This window comes from Gallus gallus, chromosome 25 (assembly GCF_016699485.2).
Source record: "Gallus gallus isolate bGalGal1 chromosome 25, bGalGal1.mat.broiler.GRCg7b, whole genome shotgun sequence".
Taxonomy (NCBI): Eukaryota; Metazoa; Chordata; class Aves; order Galliformes; family Phasianidae; genus Gallus; species Gallus gallus.
Window position 1 is genome coordinate 646,985 of NC_052556.1, and position 18,494 is coordinate 665,478.

General features: G+C 51.2%; 1 protein-coding gene across 6 annotated transcripts in view; it reads left to right on the forward strand.

The window, feature by feature from the left end:
• OTUD7B (OTU deubiquitinase 7B) overlaps positions 1 to 17,809 on the forward strand; it is a 33,404-nt gene extending 15,595 nt beyond the window's left edge. For all 6 annotated transcript variants that reach the window (XM_046903954.1, XM_040652480.2, XM_046903952.1 and 3 more), the window contains 10 exons: positions 1,663 to 1,833; positions 2,571 to 2,786; positions 8,146 to 8,247; positions 9,147 to 9,274; positions 11,515 to 11,627; positions 12,030 to 12,157; positions 12,772 to 12,921; positions 13,273 to 13,387; positions 14,379 to 14,463; positions 15,267 to 17,809. In XM_046903954.1, the coding sequence (XP_046759910.1) occupies positions 1,663 to 1,833; positions 2,571 to 2,786; positions 8,146 to 8,247; positions 9,147 to 9,274; positions 11,515 to 11,627; positions 12,030 to 12,157; positions 12,772 to 12,921; positions 13,273 to 13,387; positions 14,379 to 14,463; positions 15,267 to 16,556 (2,498 nt within the window). In that variant the 3' untranslated portion in view covers positions 16,557 to 17,809. The remainder of the gene's footprint in view (positions 1 to 1,662; positions 1,834 to 2,570; positions 2,787 to 8,145; positions 8,248 to 9,146; positions 9,275 to 11,514; positions 11,628 to 12,029; positions 12,158 to 12,771; positions 12,922 to 13,272; positions 13,388 to 14,378; positions 14,464 to 15,266) is intronic.
• Positions 17,810 to 18,494: the final 685 nt, after the last annotated feature.

Below are 18,494 nucleotides of genomic sequence, written 5' to 3' on the forward strand. Positions count from 1 at the left end.
CAGCAGTTTTACCTCATTTTCGTGACACGTTGCCGAGCCGCTGTGTTTTTTCCCATGGTCTCTGTGGGGCTGACATCTCCACAAGTGGAAATGAGGGAAGGCAGAGACTTTTCCATCATTTCTTATAGACCATCCAAAGGGCTTCCATTCCTGAAGCAGCTGCTGGTAAATACAGCTGTGCTGGGTCAGTATTGAAGCATCCTCCTGTTGCTTTTGCATTGAAGCAGGTAATGATATGCCAGCAGCTCTAATTTTAATCTAGTGGGTCATTCTCATTCCTCGATACTGATTTGTTGGTTCATTTAAAGAATGAAACAGGAAAAAAAACCTCAAAAGGTAAACCTTAAAATAACTTTCCGCTTGGAGTCGGTCATTAAACACTGCAAATTACATCTCTCAGAAGAATTTGAATACTTGAAAAGCATATTTCCGTTTGGGAATTAGACATAATGCTTCTTGTATTATCCATGAGCTATCATATAAACCAATTGGCAGTTTATATATCTTTCCTGTAGTGGAGTTACTATATATAAAGTTGGCGTTCTTTCTACAGTGTCTGCTAACTTGCTAATTTAAGAGCTTAGACTAACAGTGTTCATAAAAATCACGATTTTCTCTAATGTAAGCCATATGGTAGACTCGTTTTTTGCTATATATTCTTGCCTGTGGAAGACAGTGGCTTCTAAAAGGTCAATTCATTGCATACTGGAGGACTTCAGTGTATTAACATACACTCTTTCAGCTTGCTGGGTAGTGTTAGCAGGAAGGGGGATTGCTTTAAGGATTCCCCCAACTCTGAGTTAAATCTGTTTTATCTGGCTGGTAATGGCTGCAGCCTGCTGGAAAGTGATGGAGCTGCTGCCTAGGCTGGCTGGCGTTTTGCTGTTATATTTTGGGTGTCAGCTCAGAAAGAGTCGAGTCTCTTAAAAACCACGTGCGGAGCCTGAAGAAAGTTCTGTTAAAAACCATCAGCTTTTAAAGTCCCGCTTCGCTGTGTGTGTTTTGTGCGTGTTTTTCGTGTTTTTCACTTGAGTGCTGTCCTGCAATAATGCGAGGGATGAGAGCTGCAGGCTGTTAAACTTTGTCAGCAAAGGAGTGGTGTCTGCATCACAGTGGATTATCTTCACTGCAACTGGGGAGGCTTAGAAAACAAAGCTCTGGCTCTGACCTGAAGCAATTGGCTTGCCTACATGCTAGTGGACTTAACACGGCCTGACCTTCCATTTCCCTTTCCTGAGGGCAAAATGCTGTTTGTTTGTCTTCAGTCCCATGCTCTGTGTTCAGCGTGTGTGCCGTTATGGTGACCCTGCCCTTTGTTTTGCAGCCAGAAATCTAGCTCTGGCAAAACTCGCAGTCTTCGGAGCTTTGGGGAGATTGTGCAGGCTGCAGCAAGCAGGAGCAGCAGCTCCCTCTAAGCCCTGTGCCTGTCTACTGCACACTCAGGGAGCATGTGAGCCACCTGTGTGACCACGGGCAGTACGCCTGATGTGCTGGGCACTTCAATTCATGGTTACATTTCTTCAAATCCAAATCCTGGGCAGGAATATAGCTCCAAACGTCATGGGTAGATAGCCTAGTATTACTTTCCAGGTGGGTGCTGTAGGATCTGACCTGACGTTTCTCTCGTATGATGGTGACCACTTTCGATGCCTTCCAATCCAGGTAAAAACTGGGATGTGAGTGCAGCACTGAGTGACTTCGAGCAGCTGCGGCAGGTGCACGCGGGGAACTTGCCGCACTCCTTCAACGAGGGACGCAGCTACAAACCCCCGGAGAAGGAGGCAGCCCGGCCGGGGCGACCACCGCTGCAGCGACAGGATGACATTGTGCAGGGTAAGAGCCTGCAGAAAGCCACGTGGGGGCAATCATCGAATCAGGTTGGGAAGGGCCTTAATGATCATCAAATCCAACCGCAACCTAACCATACTAGCCTAACTCTAACAACCCTCCTCTCAATCGTGTCCCTGAGCACCACAGCCACATGGTTTTCAAACACATCCAGGGATGGTGACTCAACCACCTCCCTGGGAGGCCCATTCCAGTGCTTAACAACCCTTTATGTACAGAAGCTTCTCCTGATATCCAACCTAAACCTCCCCTGGTGCAACTGGAGGCCATTTCCCCTCATCCTGTCACCTGCCAGCAGTGAGCAGAGCCCAGCCCCGCTCTGCTGCAATCACCTTTCAGGTCCTGAGCGAGAGCAATAAGGGCTCCCCTCAGCCTCCTCTTCCCCAGACCAAACAGCCCCAGTTCCTTTAGTCTCTCCAAGGTCACATTCTCCAAGCCCTTCCCCAGCCTTGCTGCCCATCTCTGGACCTGCTCCAGCACCTCCATGTCCTTTCTGTACTGAGGTTCCCAAACCTGAACACAGCACTCAGGATGAGGCCTCACCAGTGCCGAGTACAGAGGCAGGCTGACTTCCCTATTTCTGAGTTGGTGGTGTGTTAGAGCAATTTGGCTTCCAGCAACCGAAAAATACAAGCTGAAGGCAGCGATTTTAATAATGGCTTTGGTGAGGTTTGCTGCTTCTGCACCATTCAGGTGGTGTTTCATTTTCCTTCCCCTCCCAGAAAAACGCCTGTCTCGAGGCATTTCCCACGCCAGCTCCACCATTGTCTCCCTGGCCCGCTCCCACGTCTCCAGCAACGGCAGCAGTGAGCACCTGCTGGAGATGCCCATCTCCACCTTCCAGCTGCCCGACCTCACGGTGTACACGGAGGAGTTCCGCAGCTTCATCGAGCGAGACCTCATTGAGCAGTCAATGCTGGTGGCACTGGAGCAGGCCGGTAAGCATCTGCACTCCCAAATGACTTATTTTCCATGCCAGTGCAGCACAGTGGTGGCAGTTCACAGCAGTGCTGACTGGAATATGCCAGCATACGTGCCATAGGCTGCAAAGAACTGAGCAAGGATGTGTATCAGTGATAGATTTTATTTCGTCCCTTTTTATAGCGTGGTGCAAGAGTTGAGCAAGAGTCTGCTTCACTTTGCCTGTAGACACAGAATGTAAATTGTGTGTGTTGTCATCACTCATACAGCTGAATGGTAATGCTAAAAAAAAAACCAAGTTGCATTATCTCACCACCTAAGCTTCCCCATGCCCTGTGCTATCCCATCAGCCCTACTGTGAGATGAGGGAGGGGGGAGGGAAGAAATGACTGCATAACGCAAAGAGCAGCGAATCATCATGGGCAGATATTAGAAGTGATTACAAACGTTTTAGATGGATGATGCATTTTATATGCTTGCTAATTCAATGCAGGAAAACTCGTCTGCTGGGTTTGTGTGTGCCTGGAGAGGAACCACCTTGTGAGTGCAGACGGATTTGTTTTCCAACATGCTGTTTTCCTCCTGAATAGTTGCTAGGTGATCTGTAAATAAGATTGGGCTGGTGAATGAATGGGACCTCCGTGCTGGCAGGGAGGAGCCTAATACGTGTTACCAGGATGGCGTATGGTTGAGGAAGGGTGGGGGCACCGGGCAGGAGCTCAGAAGCCTTTACATCTCCTTTTACTTCTGTCATAGTGCACATACCTGCAAAACCATTCTTCCTTCAGAGAGAACGTATATTCTTAATCTCAAATTTTAGCCCTGTCCTGCTCAGGTGTTCCTGTAAGTAAATATTCTCATGTTTTGGAAATGAACACTTGATCCAAGTGATCTTGTTACGGCAGCATTGCTGTTTGTGCGTGGTGAAGCTGATGCAAATTGAAGCATGTTTATCTGCATCTCAGCGGAGTTCAGGCTGGGTATTGGATTGCTGCATTTCAGCACAAACCCTGGCCAACAGCTACGGTGTGTTTAGGCAGTTAGGATCTATTTTTCAGCATAGTTCCCTAAAATTGTAATTTGCATGAATCCCTTTTGTGTGCACATAACGTATCCAGCAGGTTCCTCTGTGACCTCGGTGGAAGAGGAGCGTGCTGTTGGCAGAGCAGGCAGCCCGCTCTCAGATGGAGCTGGATCAGCCCCTTGGCTCTGCTCCTCTGGGAGTGCTGGGGTGCTTCTCGGAGATGACACTGACATTAAGTAATTGACTTTTACAAAGCACCCTTTGAAGGCAAAGTGAACCTGCATTATATATGTGGGTTTGTTACAAATGGGTGTTTATCTTTAATAAAGGGCTGCGATGCATATATGAAATGCTCCAAGCTTAATTTGAAGTAGGGTGTTGAGCACGGTGCTGTGATCTACACTGATATCCCTTCTTAATTTAGTGCGTGCTGTCCTTAGAGAATTAAGCAAATATTTTATAGACCAATAAACGTTAAGATACTCTTCTCATTCTATCCAGAGATCCCTTTACACCACTGTGGCAGAGTAAGCGTGCTTAAAGTGGCTGTAAATCGTAATGACATCCTCTTGGAAAGCTTTTAACACTCTCCGAGCTCTGTGAAAAGGCACTGGTGGAGCTGAAAATTTGGCCCTTGCTGCAACCTTAGTGTTCTCTGTTGCAAACCTAAATGGTTTAGGCCTTGTCCTATACTCTGCAGATGCAGGGTGCTTTTCTTGTTCTGCACACAGAGCAGCAGTGGGCAGTGCCTTGCCTGAGGCCATCTGTAAAGTCAGGAAGAGTGGAAAGAAACCCTAGGCTTGATTGCTGTGCCTTTGCTCCAAGGTCAGTGAAACGATGCCAAGCCCTTCTCCAAAAGTCCCCCCAGCACACTGGCAAGGAAACTTCTGCTTCGCTCTCCGGGCTGGCGCTGCAGTAAGCATCTGTAGGTGGACTGTTTAAAAACTGCTGAGTTAAGGATTCAGCTTCTCTTCCCACAACGCTTGCTTCACTGTTGGGCTGGTGAACAAGTTCCTTGTTCCTGGAACGTAAGCATCCCGCGTCTCAAAGCAGGCAATCAAAGAAATCAGCACACTTCCGTCCCTGCCTCAACTATGCATCACCTGACTCCTGAGGTTTTTCAGCTGGGTTCAGCTCGTGCATGGTCAGAGGCACGTGTGTACACGTACCCCCAGCTCTTCCGCACTAGCATCTGACTTGCAAAGCTCCTGCAGATATTTTAGCCTGTAAGTCATTGGCCGCACTGATTTTTCTCAAGAGAAAAGAGGTGAGCTCACGTCTGGGCCCACCTCGCTGCAGAACACAGGTGAGGCTCCTGCTGGGCCATTGCTCATGGAGCACCTCATGGCTGGGATTCCTTTGACCCCTCTGCTGTCACCCTCAGCACCAAGAGTGGGAATCTGAGCCTCGGCTCTGGGGGAAGCGTGCCCAGATGTGCTTTGGAGCTGATGCTGCCATGCTCTGCTGTGTTCCTGCAGGTGGAAACGGCAGCATGATTAGCTGTGACACGTAGTAAGCCTCTGGTTCTTGACCTTCCTGATGATGGAAGTTACATTCTGGTCAGGGAGGAAGTAGCTTACAGGTGTTTGAGTGCATCACGATGAGCTCTTGTTGCCAGGTCCTGAAATGAGGGTGTTTTCTGTAAGCATTGCTTTTGTCAAAGAGATGGGCCCTGAACTGGATGAGGGAGGCTGCAGACAAATTATCTAATTTTAGATAGGATAAACGAGCTTGCCACATTTTCTTGCTGCTTTCTCCTTTTTTGGTCTCTTTGATAACCCAGTTCCAGGAGGTGATCCCACCCCTTCTCCACCCGGTGATTCAGCAAGGGGAGAAAAATGTGTTCTCCAGCAACTGCACAAGCATGGAGGTGGGTGTTAGCACCAGGTCGGTCACGTCAGCCTGAGGAGCCAGGGAACAAGTCATCCCCAGAAACACTGCCTCTGCCACGCGGGGAGGGCGGCCCTCGTTCCGCACGGAGTCCCTGGTAGCCTCAGGGAAGCCATTTGATTTCTGTGAGTCACTGCTGGGCTTTGGACTAGGAGCAGAGCTGTCTTCATTCCTTCCTATTTGTGTGACCTATTTAGAGGTTCCTGTTAGAGGAAAGCTGCGTTTCACAAAACGTGTGCGTTTGGGTGCAAGTTCCTGAGCTCTTCTGGAACAAACAAATGCTCTCGCTGTGCAGAAAAGCATCCTGAAAGCAGCTGTGGTAGAAATGGGTCCATCGGAGCGGTGCTGCTGGTGTCTGCTGCAAAGGGAAGCCCCTGGCACTGTGGACTGCTTCAGCTGTGCAGAAGAGCTGTCGCTGACCTCTTAAGTTTTGGAGCAGCATCAGCTCTTAATGGAGCTTCTTCAGCCAGCCAGCAGGGAGAGAAACAAGCCGAAAAGCACAAGGATGAGTGAGAGGTAGCCAGGAGCCCAGAATGCTGCAATGAGCCAGCAATAGCAAAGCTTTTGGTGCGCGTGTCAATTTGTCCTGCCAGTCACACACACATTTCTCTCACTGTTGCTGAAGTGCTGATGGCAGGAAGATCCATTGTGCTCCTGAATCCAATTATTTTTCCCTTCTGCTGGCGTGCAGAGCTTCCAGGACTTGCTACTAATAACTGTGTGCAGAGAAATATGTTGTTTTAAATACTTCTAGGGGGCCTCTTGGCCCTTTACTGCCTTGCCACAAGCAAAACATTGAGAAAGGTTTGGGGAATGCGGCTCCTTTGGAGGGAGTGAAGCAGTGATGACCTTTCTTGCGTAACTGGAGCATGTGGAAGTCTGGACAAATTGCTCTGCGTGCCTCACCGTGGATGTGCAGCACGACGTGACCGCGTGCTGCAAAGAGAAAAGCCTTGTGGAGGTGTGTCTGTGTGTGTGTGGACCTGGCTGTGCTCACTGGGAGTCTGCACAACTCCAGAGTGCTGACCAGAGGTGCAGCAAACACCCTGGGAAGGCAAATCCCACAAACTCAGTGGCCGCTCGCAGACGAGAGTGGTGCGTTCCCAGGGAAACGCACGAAGGCAATAAAAAGCTCAATACTGACTGCAGTAGCATTCTGATTTTGTTCAGCTTTTGTTGGATGCTGCTTTGCTTCTCGCTCTGCTCTTCTGGCTCCGCGCCACTTGGCGAAGGTTTGCGACGTTGCCCTGCCAGAAACGATATTGAGTGCAAATCAGCCCCTTTCCCAAGCAGAGCTATTGTCTCAAGGCTGTGTGCTAACCACTCTGCAGCTCCAGCGGGTTCCTTTCCTGATGCTGAGAAAAGCAATCAGCAGCATCGCATCCCAGTGAGCTCTGCCTCTTCTGCTTTTCCTGTGTTTATCTCCCAGTGGTCTTTCTGAACTTAGCTCTCCCTGAGGTTGTACAAACGGTTGTAAGAAATCACATGCTCCTTGTGAAGCCAGGGGCCGTGCTCAGGAGCAGGGGTGTTCGCTGGAAATGCAGGGACAAGAAAGCTGTGCTGGAAGAGCAGTTCAAGTGGATGCAATGTGTTTGCCCCCTGAACAGATCGTGCCCTCCCAAGTGCCTGTTGCAGGTGCAGGATGTGCTGCCAGAAGTCCCAGCCAGGGGACACAGTGCAGCAGTGAGGGCACAGCAGAGCGAGGAGTTGTGAGTTGGAGTCGTAACACAACTTCCTCCCCCTGATCAATGTTTAACTTGCAGTCTTAAGCTGAACTGCGGTGTGCGTTCGTTTTTCCTAGCTTCTATTTTTAGACGATCTGAAAACCTCCTCTCTTGACTTGTGGTAATTCACGTGCCTTATATTACCCAAAAGCTGCTATTTTTAAGCACTGTCAGTTTGCATTTTCATTGGTAAAGCTGCTTGGCTCAGCAAAAGTTCTGAGAGGTACCCACACGAGATGCATTAAGCAGGAGTGTTCTTCCTCGAAGCAACTGAGTGCACTCAGGTTATTTACTAGGGAAACCAGAAGAGTTGTTGGCACCTTTTGTGGCTGGTGCTTTGGACGTGCTTTTGGCCTGATGGTTGGCTGGGGTTGTGAAACAAGGAGAGAGAAGAATGGGCAGGAGGAGAACGCTGGTCCGGGTTAAATCCTAGCTGGGCTGGCTCCTGCTTCCAGCTTTGGCTCTGATTTATGTGACCTGAAGCCATTATTTCCCATGTCCTGCCTGTTCTTGCAGCCTGGCCTTCTCTCCAGGTCACCACGATGATGTTGTAACTCCAGCCCGTCCTTTTATTGCACCTTCTTCGCTCCTTCCCTCTTCCAGCTGCAGGGTGGATGTGCAGCACATCTCCGCGGGGTTCCCATTTCAAACCAAGCAGGCTGCAGCCCTCATCTCCCTTATTTTTTTGGTTCCGTGTCCTGCTATGTGCCCGGTTTTCACACTCAGATATTCCCCCAGGTCGCCTGAACTGGTGGGCGAACGTGGATCCCAGCTGCCAGAGGCTGCTTCCCCTGGCCACCACGGGTGATGGAAACTGCCTGCTCCACGCTGCATCCCTGGGTAAGAGCTTCACCAAGTGCATGGCTGGGGAAGTAGCTCAGTGACTCCTTCCAGCAGCCTCCCCTCTCTACCCCCAGCTGCTTTCTGCTACCAGCTCAGACAGCTGCTGCTGCTGGAGAAGGTGGAAGGAGAGCCCAGGCGCCCTGTTTGCCTTTGGGACGAGCAGCACTGCGTGTCCCATCTGTCCCTGTGGGATGCTGTGGTTTGGCTGCTCGCCCCCAGCAGGCAGCAGTGGATGTGCAGGGCTGGCGAGGAGAGACGGAGCTGAGGGAAGCAAGCTGCCAAGTGCTTGTGTACTTCTGAAAGTGTTCTCACTGGGCTGGGCCTCGCCTCTTCCCTTTGGCAAGGTTCCCCATGTTTCTGAAGGAAATGTGAAATAACAGAGCCGCCCAGTTCTCCGGAGGTGGCTGAGCAGAGCAGTTCCAAGAGCCCGGTTTTGCTCCTCTAACTTCACCTCGTGACAAATTTTTGAGGTTTCCAGACTTCTAAACGAGTGGGCTTGTGTATTTCCTTTGTGTGGCTGGCTCTGTTCAGGCACAGCAAAACCACAGTCTCATTTCACCTGGTCTGCATTTTCCCTCGACGGAGCAGCCTAGCATTGATGGAAAGCCCCATGTGGTCACATATTTGGGGGAGAGTCCTTACAGCTGAAGGTGGCAGCTTCTGGTCATAGCTGTCTGAAAGCTGTCTGTGGATGGGATGTGGGCTTTGAGCAGGGAGTTTGGGATTGTGGAGTCTGTTGTTCAGGTTGACCCTGCTCAACTTGCCTGCCTTCGTCTCCCATTGTACCGCTTCCCCTGGTTTGTGGCACGCTGTAGGACTGAAACGATTACATAGCAGAGGGTGGAGAAATGCCAGCTCTTGCTAATCCTCCGGTGTTTTTCCTTCCCTCCGTGCAGGTATGTGGGGTTTCCATGATAGAGATCTCGTGCTTCGCAAATCCCTTTATACCTTAATGGATAAAGGTGTGGAAAGGGAAGCCCTGAAGCGGCGGTGGCGTTGGCAGCAGACGCAGCAGAACAAGGAGGTAGGAACCAGACTGAATGTGATCCAGGAGCAGAGTGCAAAATCCTGATCAAACATCCCATAAGTTGGGGAGGAAAAACAAATGTCTTCAATTTTAGGCAAGTCCGTGGCTTGCAGAGCTTGGCTATGCCACCACGAGAAATATCCTTCAACCTAAACTTTGGCTGTGAAACTGGAGTGAAATTCTCTGTATTACGTAGTAGGAAAATTCCTTTGTTAGAGCCATGTTGTGTCCAGCATCGATGGCAAACAAACATCACCATACACTGAAGATGCAGCCTTGCTGGGCTGCCTGGCTGGCAGTGGCAGGATGCAATATGTAAGAAGTGCTCCCCGTAGGTCTGTCTTGTGATAAGATCAGAAAGATGCGCCTCAGCCGAAGCGTGGGGCAGGCTCCTCCATCAAAAAAGGACGTGATGAACTTGCCACATTAAAGACTTCAAAGCTGTCACGTGCTCACCCCCGCACCCCAAAAGCAGAGGCCTGGCTTTGTCGAGGTGGAAAGTTACCAGATGTCCTCCAATTGCACGCTGTTTTTGTGAGCAGGGTAAACTTTTGTTTCCACCTGAGGCTGAAGGACGTTGTTTACTTTCCAACTTCCTTTTTATTTTTGGAAGGGCAAGATGAGCATCTCGACAGTTTGAAAAAAAATATATACGTATTTCACTGTTTGAAACAAAGTAGGTAATAAGAAGCTGGAGGTTTTACTGCTATTAAAAGCATTGTTTTAGGCATCTCTTTAACCTGCATGCTCAAGGCTATCTCCAGAGTTAGCTAAGAGTGCTGTGGCTTGTAGATCTTAGAAGGACTTGAGAATATTGATGGTGCAGGACCTTGGTAGTGCCATTCCCTTGTAACAGTCCCCAGCAGAAGCATCTGGGAGGCAGCAGTGGGCGGAGGAGGTGCGTGCAGTCCGGTGGAGCAGCCCCGGTTCCGTCAGTGGCGCAGGCACTGCTGGGCTCATCCTTTCCAAGGGAGGCCCAAAAGAGGCAGCCCAGTGATGGAAAGCGCTCTGACTTACACAGCTCACTCTGGGTAGAATATTCTCTTCTGGTTTGCTTTAGATGGGTGATGAAAGAATTCATATCAAAGGCTTAACCAGGAGCGGAGAAACTTAATTAATACTTCACTGAGCAAACAGGGAGCTGACTGCACTGTCAGTTACTTCTGGTTCGTGGCGTGAAGGTTTTCTTGGCAGCTCAGAAGATTTGGGATGTCGTGTTTGGATGCTGGAGCTCTGATTTTGGAACCCAGGAAAGCAGGAGGAGGGGAAGGCTGCTGCACTTCCTGGGGCGATTCTCAGTGCTGTTCCTTAGGACCTTGAACACAGCAGGCTCCAGTGTAGCTTTTTGCTTGGCCTTCTGTTTTAGGTTATTTCTCACCCGGCTCAGGGTTCGTATGGCTTCTGATACCTTTCAACTTGTGGTTGTGTTGGAAGCTATTTGAAAAGCTTTTGCATTAGAAGAGGTGTGGTCCCCAAACTGAATACTGCAGGCTTTTAGGAGGAGGATGGCTGTAGGAAGGGCAGTGTGTTCTGTACGTGTGCTGCTGTGGATGGACGATGTCTTCAGAGCACTGCAGGTCTTTGAGGAAAGGGCTGTGCCATATGTGGGTTTTCCTTGCAGTGCCACTGCCTTAAATGCTGGAAGGATCAGAGCAAGATCCTTATTGCTCTTTATAACTACCTGAAGGGAGGTTGTGGTGAGCTGGGGGTCGGCCTCTTCTCTCATGTAACAGTGATAGGACTGGAGGGAATGGCTTCAAGCTGCGCCAGGGGAGGTTCAGGCTGGACGTTAGGAAATACTGTTCTCTGAAAGGGTGGTCAGGCACTGCAATGGGCTGCCCAGGGAGGTGGTGGAGTCGTTCAAGGAACGTTTGGACGTTGTGTTGAGGGACGTGGTTTAATGAGAACCATTGGTGATGGGTGGATGGTTGGACTGGGTGATCCTGTGGGTCTTTTCCAACCTTGGTGGTTCTGTGATTCTAAGAGTAAAGGTTTCCTCTCATTCTGTGGGTCAAAATGTTGATTTCCACCCTAGAAAGACACCAAGTCTTCATTTGAGGCAGGTCGTGTCCCAGTGAGAATATTGATTTGGGAAACGCATGCATTTTTGCACGATGTATTGATGATTTGTATATGAGCCCAAAGAGAGACGTTGTGGCCGTACGTACAAAACTATGCTGCAGAAACTGGGGAGAAAAAAGTTAGTCTGAGGATTTTGTCCTGTTTGCCCTTTTCAGTCCGGACTCGTTTACACCGAGGAGGAGTGGCAGAAGGAGTGGAATGAGCTGATCAAGTTGGCCTCCAGCGAACCTCGCGTGCACTACGGCACCAACGGAGGCGGCTGCGGAGGGTAAGTGGAGCAGAGTGGAGCTGAACGCTGATCTCCCATCTTTTTTCACCTCCACGGCTCCAAAATGAGAGTGATAAACAAAAAAGGAGGATTTCAGCAGCGTTCTCTCTCCCTCTGTGTTTCAAGGGCACTTGATCGCTGCAGCCATCCCAAACAAACACCTCTTTGAGGCTCTTTAGATAAGAGGCTCCAAGAAGTGCCAAATAGCATTATGGTGCTTCCTGGAAACAAACCCTTGTCTTAGAAAAGGAATTGTTTTTGATCTATGTCTAAAATCTGAAAATAGAAAACGAAACTTGACAGGCAACAGCAGAGAAACAGCGTCAGAATCTCTTGCTGTCATTGAAAGCAATGAGCAAAGGCACAGGGGATGCAAATTGATTGATTTCTTGTTTCTGAAAGTGTTGAAAGCTCTGAAGAACCCGTGTACGAGAGCCTGGAGGAGTTCCATGTTTTTGTCCTTGCCCACGTATTGAAGAGGCCCATAGTGGTGGTGGCAGACACGATGCTGCGAGACTCAGGGGGAGAAGGTAGGAATTGCACTCTTGTTTCTTTTTCTCTTTATGAACTGTGCGTGCTCACTTTGTGCATTTCCCTTTGGCTCCGTGTGTTCCCGGGCACTTTTTGCCCATTGAAGCTGGATCTCCAATCTGACAGCAGAGCACGGGGGGTGCTGAGCTTCTGTAGCTGCTGTGGGTGATTCCAGCGGAGGGTATGAGACATACAGACATCACAGCTTGTCCTGTTGCCTTTTCATGATGTTTTTCTGCCTCTTCTGCCCCTGCACACGTGGGTGTCTAGAAGGGAAATTCCGTTCCCTGCGTGTAGTATTTTCCACTAGCAGACTTAATTTCCTGTCAGAGAAGATTAATCAATTACCATCGTTCTGTGTGCAAACCTAAGTTGTTTCTTTTGTGGAGGAGTGAAGAAGGGCTTTCATAGAAAACAGATTCATTTGGTAACTGTTTTTCTCCTGGTGTGAAATGAATGTCTGCTCTGGGGGTTTTTTGTCCCTCCAGTTGATAGAAAATCACAGGTAAAACCTTGAAGTGAAACCAACAGGGTGTTCTGGAGCACTTTCAGTATAAACAACTCTTCCCTCTTTAACCTGTTTTGAAAACTAATCAGCCCGATTTCTTTCCAGCCTTTGCCCCTATTCCCTTTGGAGGTATCTACCTTCCCCTGGAAGTTCCAGCCAACAAATGCCACCGTTCTCCATTGGTTCTGGCATATGACCAAGCCCATTTCTCTGCCCTGGTATCCATGGAGCAGAAGGAGCCCACAAAAGATCAAGGTACGTGATAAACGAGCGCCGTGATTTGCATTCCGAGCGCTGGCAGTCGCAGAGCCCGCGTGTGATTTGGTGTGACAGCGGAGGCCATCGGAGCTGATGCTGTTCTTGGTGAGCACTTGCAGCCTGGCCACCACTGCTGGCAACGTGGCATGGGGTTCGGGCAGGCTGCAGGGAGAGCTGGATTTACGTGGGGCGCGTGCTGGAGATGGACGTCAGGCTCTGTGTCAGCTGCAGTTCTGGGGACTGATGAGAGATGCAGCACAGAAGTGGCAGGCTCTGTCGCTTCTGCGTGGCGTGCCAAATCCCATCCTCTCGGGCGTTAAGGACCTTTCTGTTCTCTTCCTTGTGCAGCTGTGATCCCCCTGACAGACTCTGAGCATAAGCTGCTCCCCGTGCACTTTGCAGTGGATCCTGGGAAGGACTGGCAGTGGGGAAAGGATGACAGTGACAACGTCAAACTGGCCAGGTTGGTGACGGGGCACAGAGCGGTCACAGTGCAGCACCTCCTTCATTATGTTCACAAACATGGGGGGTTTCTGATAGAAAATGGGATATCTGGGATAATGACATCTTACCAGCTTCCCTCCCCACGGTAAGAGGAGATTGCTCCAAATGTTATATGGAGGTTCAGATCAGACTTAGATCATACCTGAGAAGCAAAGGAGGACCGGCTGCTGTGGCCTGTATCGCAGGCACAAAAAAAGGTGTATTTTTCCATTCCTGTGTCCCCCTTTTAAGAAAGCAAATACCTTCCTCTACGGGCCCTGGAGTTGGAGGACAGCCTGCAGAGGCAGCACTGTCCTATTTTGGGCTCAGGCTGTGGGCAAGCCCTGTCATCGTTGGGTAGGAGCAAATTTCCTGTTATTGAGCCAGAAATTACCAGGAGTGGCATAGTGGTGGGAGAGCTGGGAGCATGACTTGCCCATCATATGACTTTGGGTTAGGAAATGGAGAAACCTCCAAGGTCAGAGTATTCAAGCTCAGGGCAGGCTTAAGAGATACAGATACCTCCTTGGAGGGGTTCAGGGCCAATGGGAAATACTCCTAGTGGGGAAAAAATCGGCAAGTGGAAATTGTTGAGAAAACATCTTTACTTTTTTTTTAATTGTTTTTTTTTTTAAGAGGAAAATCATTTTGAAGGTAGCTCTGATTAGATCTGTGACGTCTGCTTTCTTGTTACTTGTCTCACGTGCAAGCGAGGATTATTTGCCAAGTTGATTGTAATTTGTAGCACACTCAACTCTGACGTACAGGAATCTCCTTACATACTTATTTTGGCTTTCATTGAAAGCTTTGGGAGGCTTATAAAAATGCTGGCTTTTGTATTGCTGCTGCCTTGGTAGTTTCTAACTGATCTGTTAAAATGCATTAAAACAGACAACTAAGTATGGAAAAAAGATCCTTTGTTATAGAGTGAAATGGACTGTAACCTTCTTCTGCTTGTCTTTACATTTCAGTGTGACGCTCTCATTGGAAGCAAAGCTGCACTTGCTGCACAGCTACATGAATGTTAAATGGATCACGTTGCCTTGTGACATGCAGGTAAGAGATGAGGAGCGTTTTCTTTGCTGCTGAATTATTTACACCTCCCTTCTGCAGGGCTGCGGAGGTGAAGTCATCTCCTGGCTTCACATGAGGTTCTGTGCTCCGTTACACGCTGCAGCTGACGTTGCTCTGAGCAGATAAACAATCTGTGTTTTGGTGCACACGCTTTTTTGTAGAGCTTCTCAAGCCTGTTTTTACCCTTCACGCAAATGTGAGGCACACCCCTGTGCGTCCCGCTGCGCACGCATCCTGCTGTGTAGGTGTCTGGCAGCACAGACGGCTGCTGCTTGTTCCAAGACAAACACTGAGCATTGGTTTACAGCCACCAGAAGCTGCCTTTGAGGGTCGTGGTGTGACTGGAGCTTTCCTGGGACCTTACACTGGCTCAAAGAGTTCTGAAAACTTCCATCTGTTTCCAACATTTCAGCGGTGATGCATCGCCGGACCGCAGCAGCTGCCCCAGCAGTGGGGGTGTCCCCAGGCTGCCAAGAGTGGAGGAGGTTTCTTGCTTTTATTCTTTTCCTCCTGTCTCCTCTTTTGGCAAAAATTCCCCGAACTTCCTTGTGAGCTGTTCTGATCTGCCTGAAGCTGTTAAGGCGTCAATCTCCAGCACAGTTTGAGTGGTGACGTCTGGTCGCTCTTTGCTGCAGCATCTCTGATACGCAGTAGCTCTGGGTGTGAGAGCTGCCGCTCGTCCCCTCTATTCTCCTAGCACGTGCCTACTTCTCTGCTTCACCTCCAGCCTGAAAAGTCTTGTCTGAGCAGCTCAGTGACTTTGATATGTCTTTTCTTTCTCCCAGGCGCCTTTGGCCCAGCCGGAATCCCCCACAGCCTCGGCAGGGGACGATGCCCGTTCGGCTGCAGAGTCGGGAGAGTCAGACAAGGAGTCAGTCTGCAGCAGCTCAGCAAGCAACGGGGGCAGCAGGGGCTGCAAGGACAAAGAGAAACCAAAGAAGGACCGAGAAAAGGACAAGGAAAAGGATAAGAAACGGGCCGACTCGGTTGCCAATAAGCTGGGCAGCTTCGGCAAGACTTTGGGAAGTAAGCTAAAAAAGAATATGGGTGGGTTAATGCACAGCAAAACTATGAAGGGAGGTGTGAGCAACGGGCAGGGGGACACCCTGGAGAAGAAGAAGAAGGGATCCTTGAAGACGAGGAAAGGCAGCAAAGAGGAATCCTCCCAGGGAGACCTTTCGGTTCCTGGGGAGAAAAGCTGCACGGGTAAAGCAGCCTCCGAGAAGCCCTCGGACCCCTACAAGTACAGCAACGACGTGCGGCTGAGCCTCAGCATCCTGCGTGCTGCCATGCAGGGGGAGCGCAAGTTCATCTTCGCCGGCCACCTGAAGACCGGCCACCGGCACCAGTACCAGGAGGAGATGATCCAGCAGTACCTCCTGGATGCCGAGGAGCGCTTCCTGGCCGAGCAGAAGCAAAAGGAGGCTGAGAAGAAGGCACTGGGGAGCGCTGCCCCTGCCAAGAAGCTAGAGGTGGAAGTGAGGGGCGAGGAAGCGCTGCACGGCCCCGTGTACCCCCAGCCCCCCCCGGCCTACACCATCCACACCCCGGATCTGGCCATCGGAGCTAAAATGGCTGCATTTCCCTCCAGCTACTCGGGCGTCTTCACCTTCCCCAGGCCCTCCGTGGTCAGCAGCAGCACGGAAGGGTCACACCCCCCCGGCTACCACGAGGGCCGGCGGCAGGTGGCGGGGGGGTCCTGCGGCAGCCTCCCCCCCTACGCCACCCTGCCCCGGCACTGCGCCCAGGCGCGGCCGCAGCCTTCGCACGTGGGAAGGTTCTCCCCCACGGACATGGACGTTCATCCCAGCTTCCCCACGGAGTGCGAGGCCCCCTCCTGCATTCCCCCCCAGCACAGCAACGGTTACCGGGAGTACCTGGAGCAGGACGGCCCGCATAAGGGAGCGCCCGCGGACAAAACGAGAGGCAGGGTTCTTTACAGCGTTCAGCAGACCAAATGCAAGCAGCCAAACTGCAGCTTTTACGGGCACCCAGAAACTGGGAATTTCTGCTCCTGCTGTTACAAAGAGGAGCTGAAACGCAAAGAGCGCGAGGCGCTGGTGCACAGGTTCTGAGCGCTGCCAGGGCGCTGCCGGCCGGACCTGCGGCACGTGGGGAATGCAATAACGGTGTGGTTTATCCCCGCGCTCCTCTCGCTGGCTGGAAGGAGGGAGTGGGCTGACAGAGGCGTGCGGCTCTGCGCAGTGGAGGAGAGCCGGGCGAGGGGCTGGGAGGAGCCGTCCCTCCCTGCAGAGACTCCGGCCGAGGGCTCCTCCTGCCCAGGGCTGATGGGATCGGCACAGGGCGCTCTCAGGTGGGAGCTGCGGGTGGAAGGGGGTTCCCAGCAATCCGTATCCCAGACCAAAGCTTTCGGCTGGACCCCGATGCCGCCTCACTCCATAGCGCTTCCCAGGACGGAGCGAAACGCCCCACGATCTCAGTAAGGAAATCGCAGACCTTTCAACAGAGAGGTTTTTTTTGGTTTTTTTTTTTAACACTTTATTATTTTTTTTTCCTGGTACTGAGAGAAACGTAGTTGGAATGGGATGTTATCAGTTTGTTTCGGTTGAACTGAGCCCGTGGGACGTCTCAGCGCCTTCAGCACCACATGGGGCTCTGCCCCGACCCCCTCCCCCCCCCCGCGGGCTCAGCTCTGGTTTTTAAATATTGTTTTTTAAGCTCTTCGGGAGGGTGGGAGGGGGACGGCGGGTGGTCTCAGAGCTGAGTGGTGTTGAGTTTTCCCGCAGCAGCGCTGTGCAGAGCCGTTGCGTTGGCGGTACAGAGATGGACAGAAGGCAGGTCGGTGCCCCCACCAGCAATACCTCCAGCGTGGAGCAGGAGGGAGGACAGAGCCCTGCAGCACGGGAGGTAACGCCGCGCCGCGCTGCCCATAGCTTCCAGCCCTACGTGGATACACGCGATAACTTTCTACTTGAGCAAGCTACTTCCATACTACCTCTGTTCTGCTGAATAGAATTAACTCGGCTCCATTTTGCTGAGCCACGTAACTGACCTTTAGGCTGAGTAATATTAAAGATATTTTTGATAATAGGGCTAAAGAGTGACACGTAAGGAAAGCGAACCCGTAACTGCGTAACTCTCGCACGCGATGTGGTCCACGGCGTTCCCCGCTCAGCCCTGCAGCGGTCAGAGCAGCCCCCGGCATCCCCGTCCCGCACGGGGGGGCTGTGATTCAGCACTGCGATGTTTGCACAGATCTTTTTTGTAACTAGAGATCCCAAACCGGGCTCGATCCTCGGCCCAGTCCTGTACAGAGCGAGGTTCAGCATTTTACCACGTGGAAATAAAAGATGAGTTCTGCCGATAACTCCAAGCTTTACAACGTTCCCTCGTCGTCGTTTTGCAGAAGGCATCCAACTATGCAATCCCTCCCCGTGCTGCTGCCCTTCACGGGGAGAACCGGGCAGAGAGCGTGCAAGTGTACTTACCCGGAGCATCGCCCGGAGCCTTACTCACAGACCCGCTAAGGCTTGGTTCTGACAGCAGGTTTAATGTCTGAAATCCCACGGAACTTCGGACCTTTCCTCCAGAGGTGGCCGTTAGTGCGGTGCTGGGGAGCTGCAGGGCACGCTCCGGGCTCAGCTGGAGCTCAGCTGGTTGTAAATAGCGGAGTTCTTTCACCAGTTTCACTAACTGAAGTTCTTCTTGGTTTTCCTACCACTGCTATTGCGAGTGTAGGTCGGCTGTGAGCAACGTGAAGTAATGTCAGTGCCGGTGGGGTCTCATTAAGGGCTCAGCGCCCACCCTTATGGGGGATATATCCCCCAATGGGGACAGCACGCGGTCAGCGCAGGGGACTGCGTGGGCTCTCATTGCAGTGGGATGCTCCGTGCCCCAACCATGGTCAGTGCAGGGGAGGAGGGAAGGCAGAGCCCGCTGCTTCCCCGTCCCCGTGGCCCCGGTTTGGGGGATGCATCTCCATTTCGGAGAGCCCTGCAGCAGGCTGGGCACAGCGGGCTCTGGGTTTGGCACCGCTCCGTGTTCGGTGATGG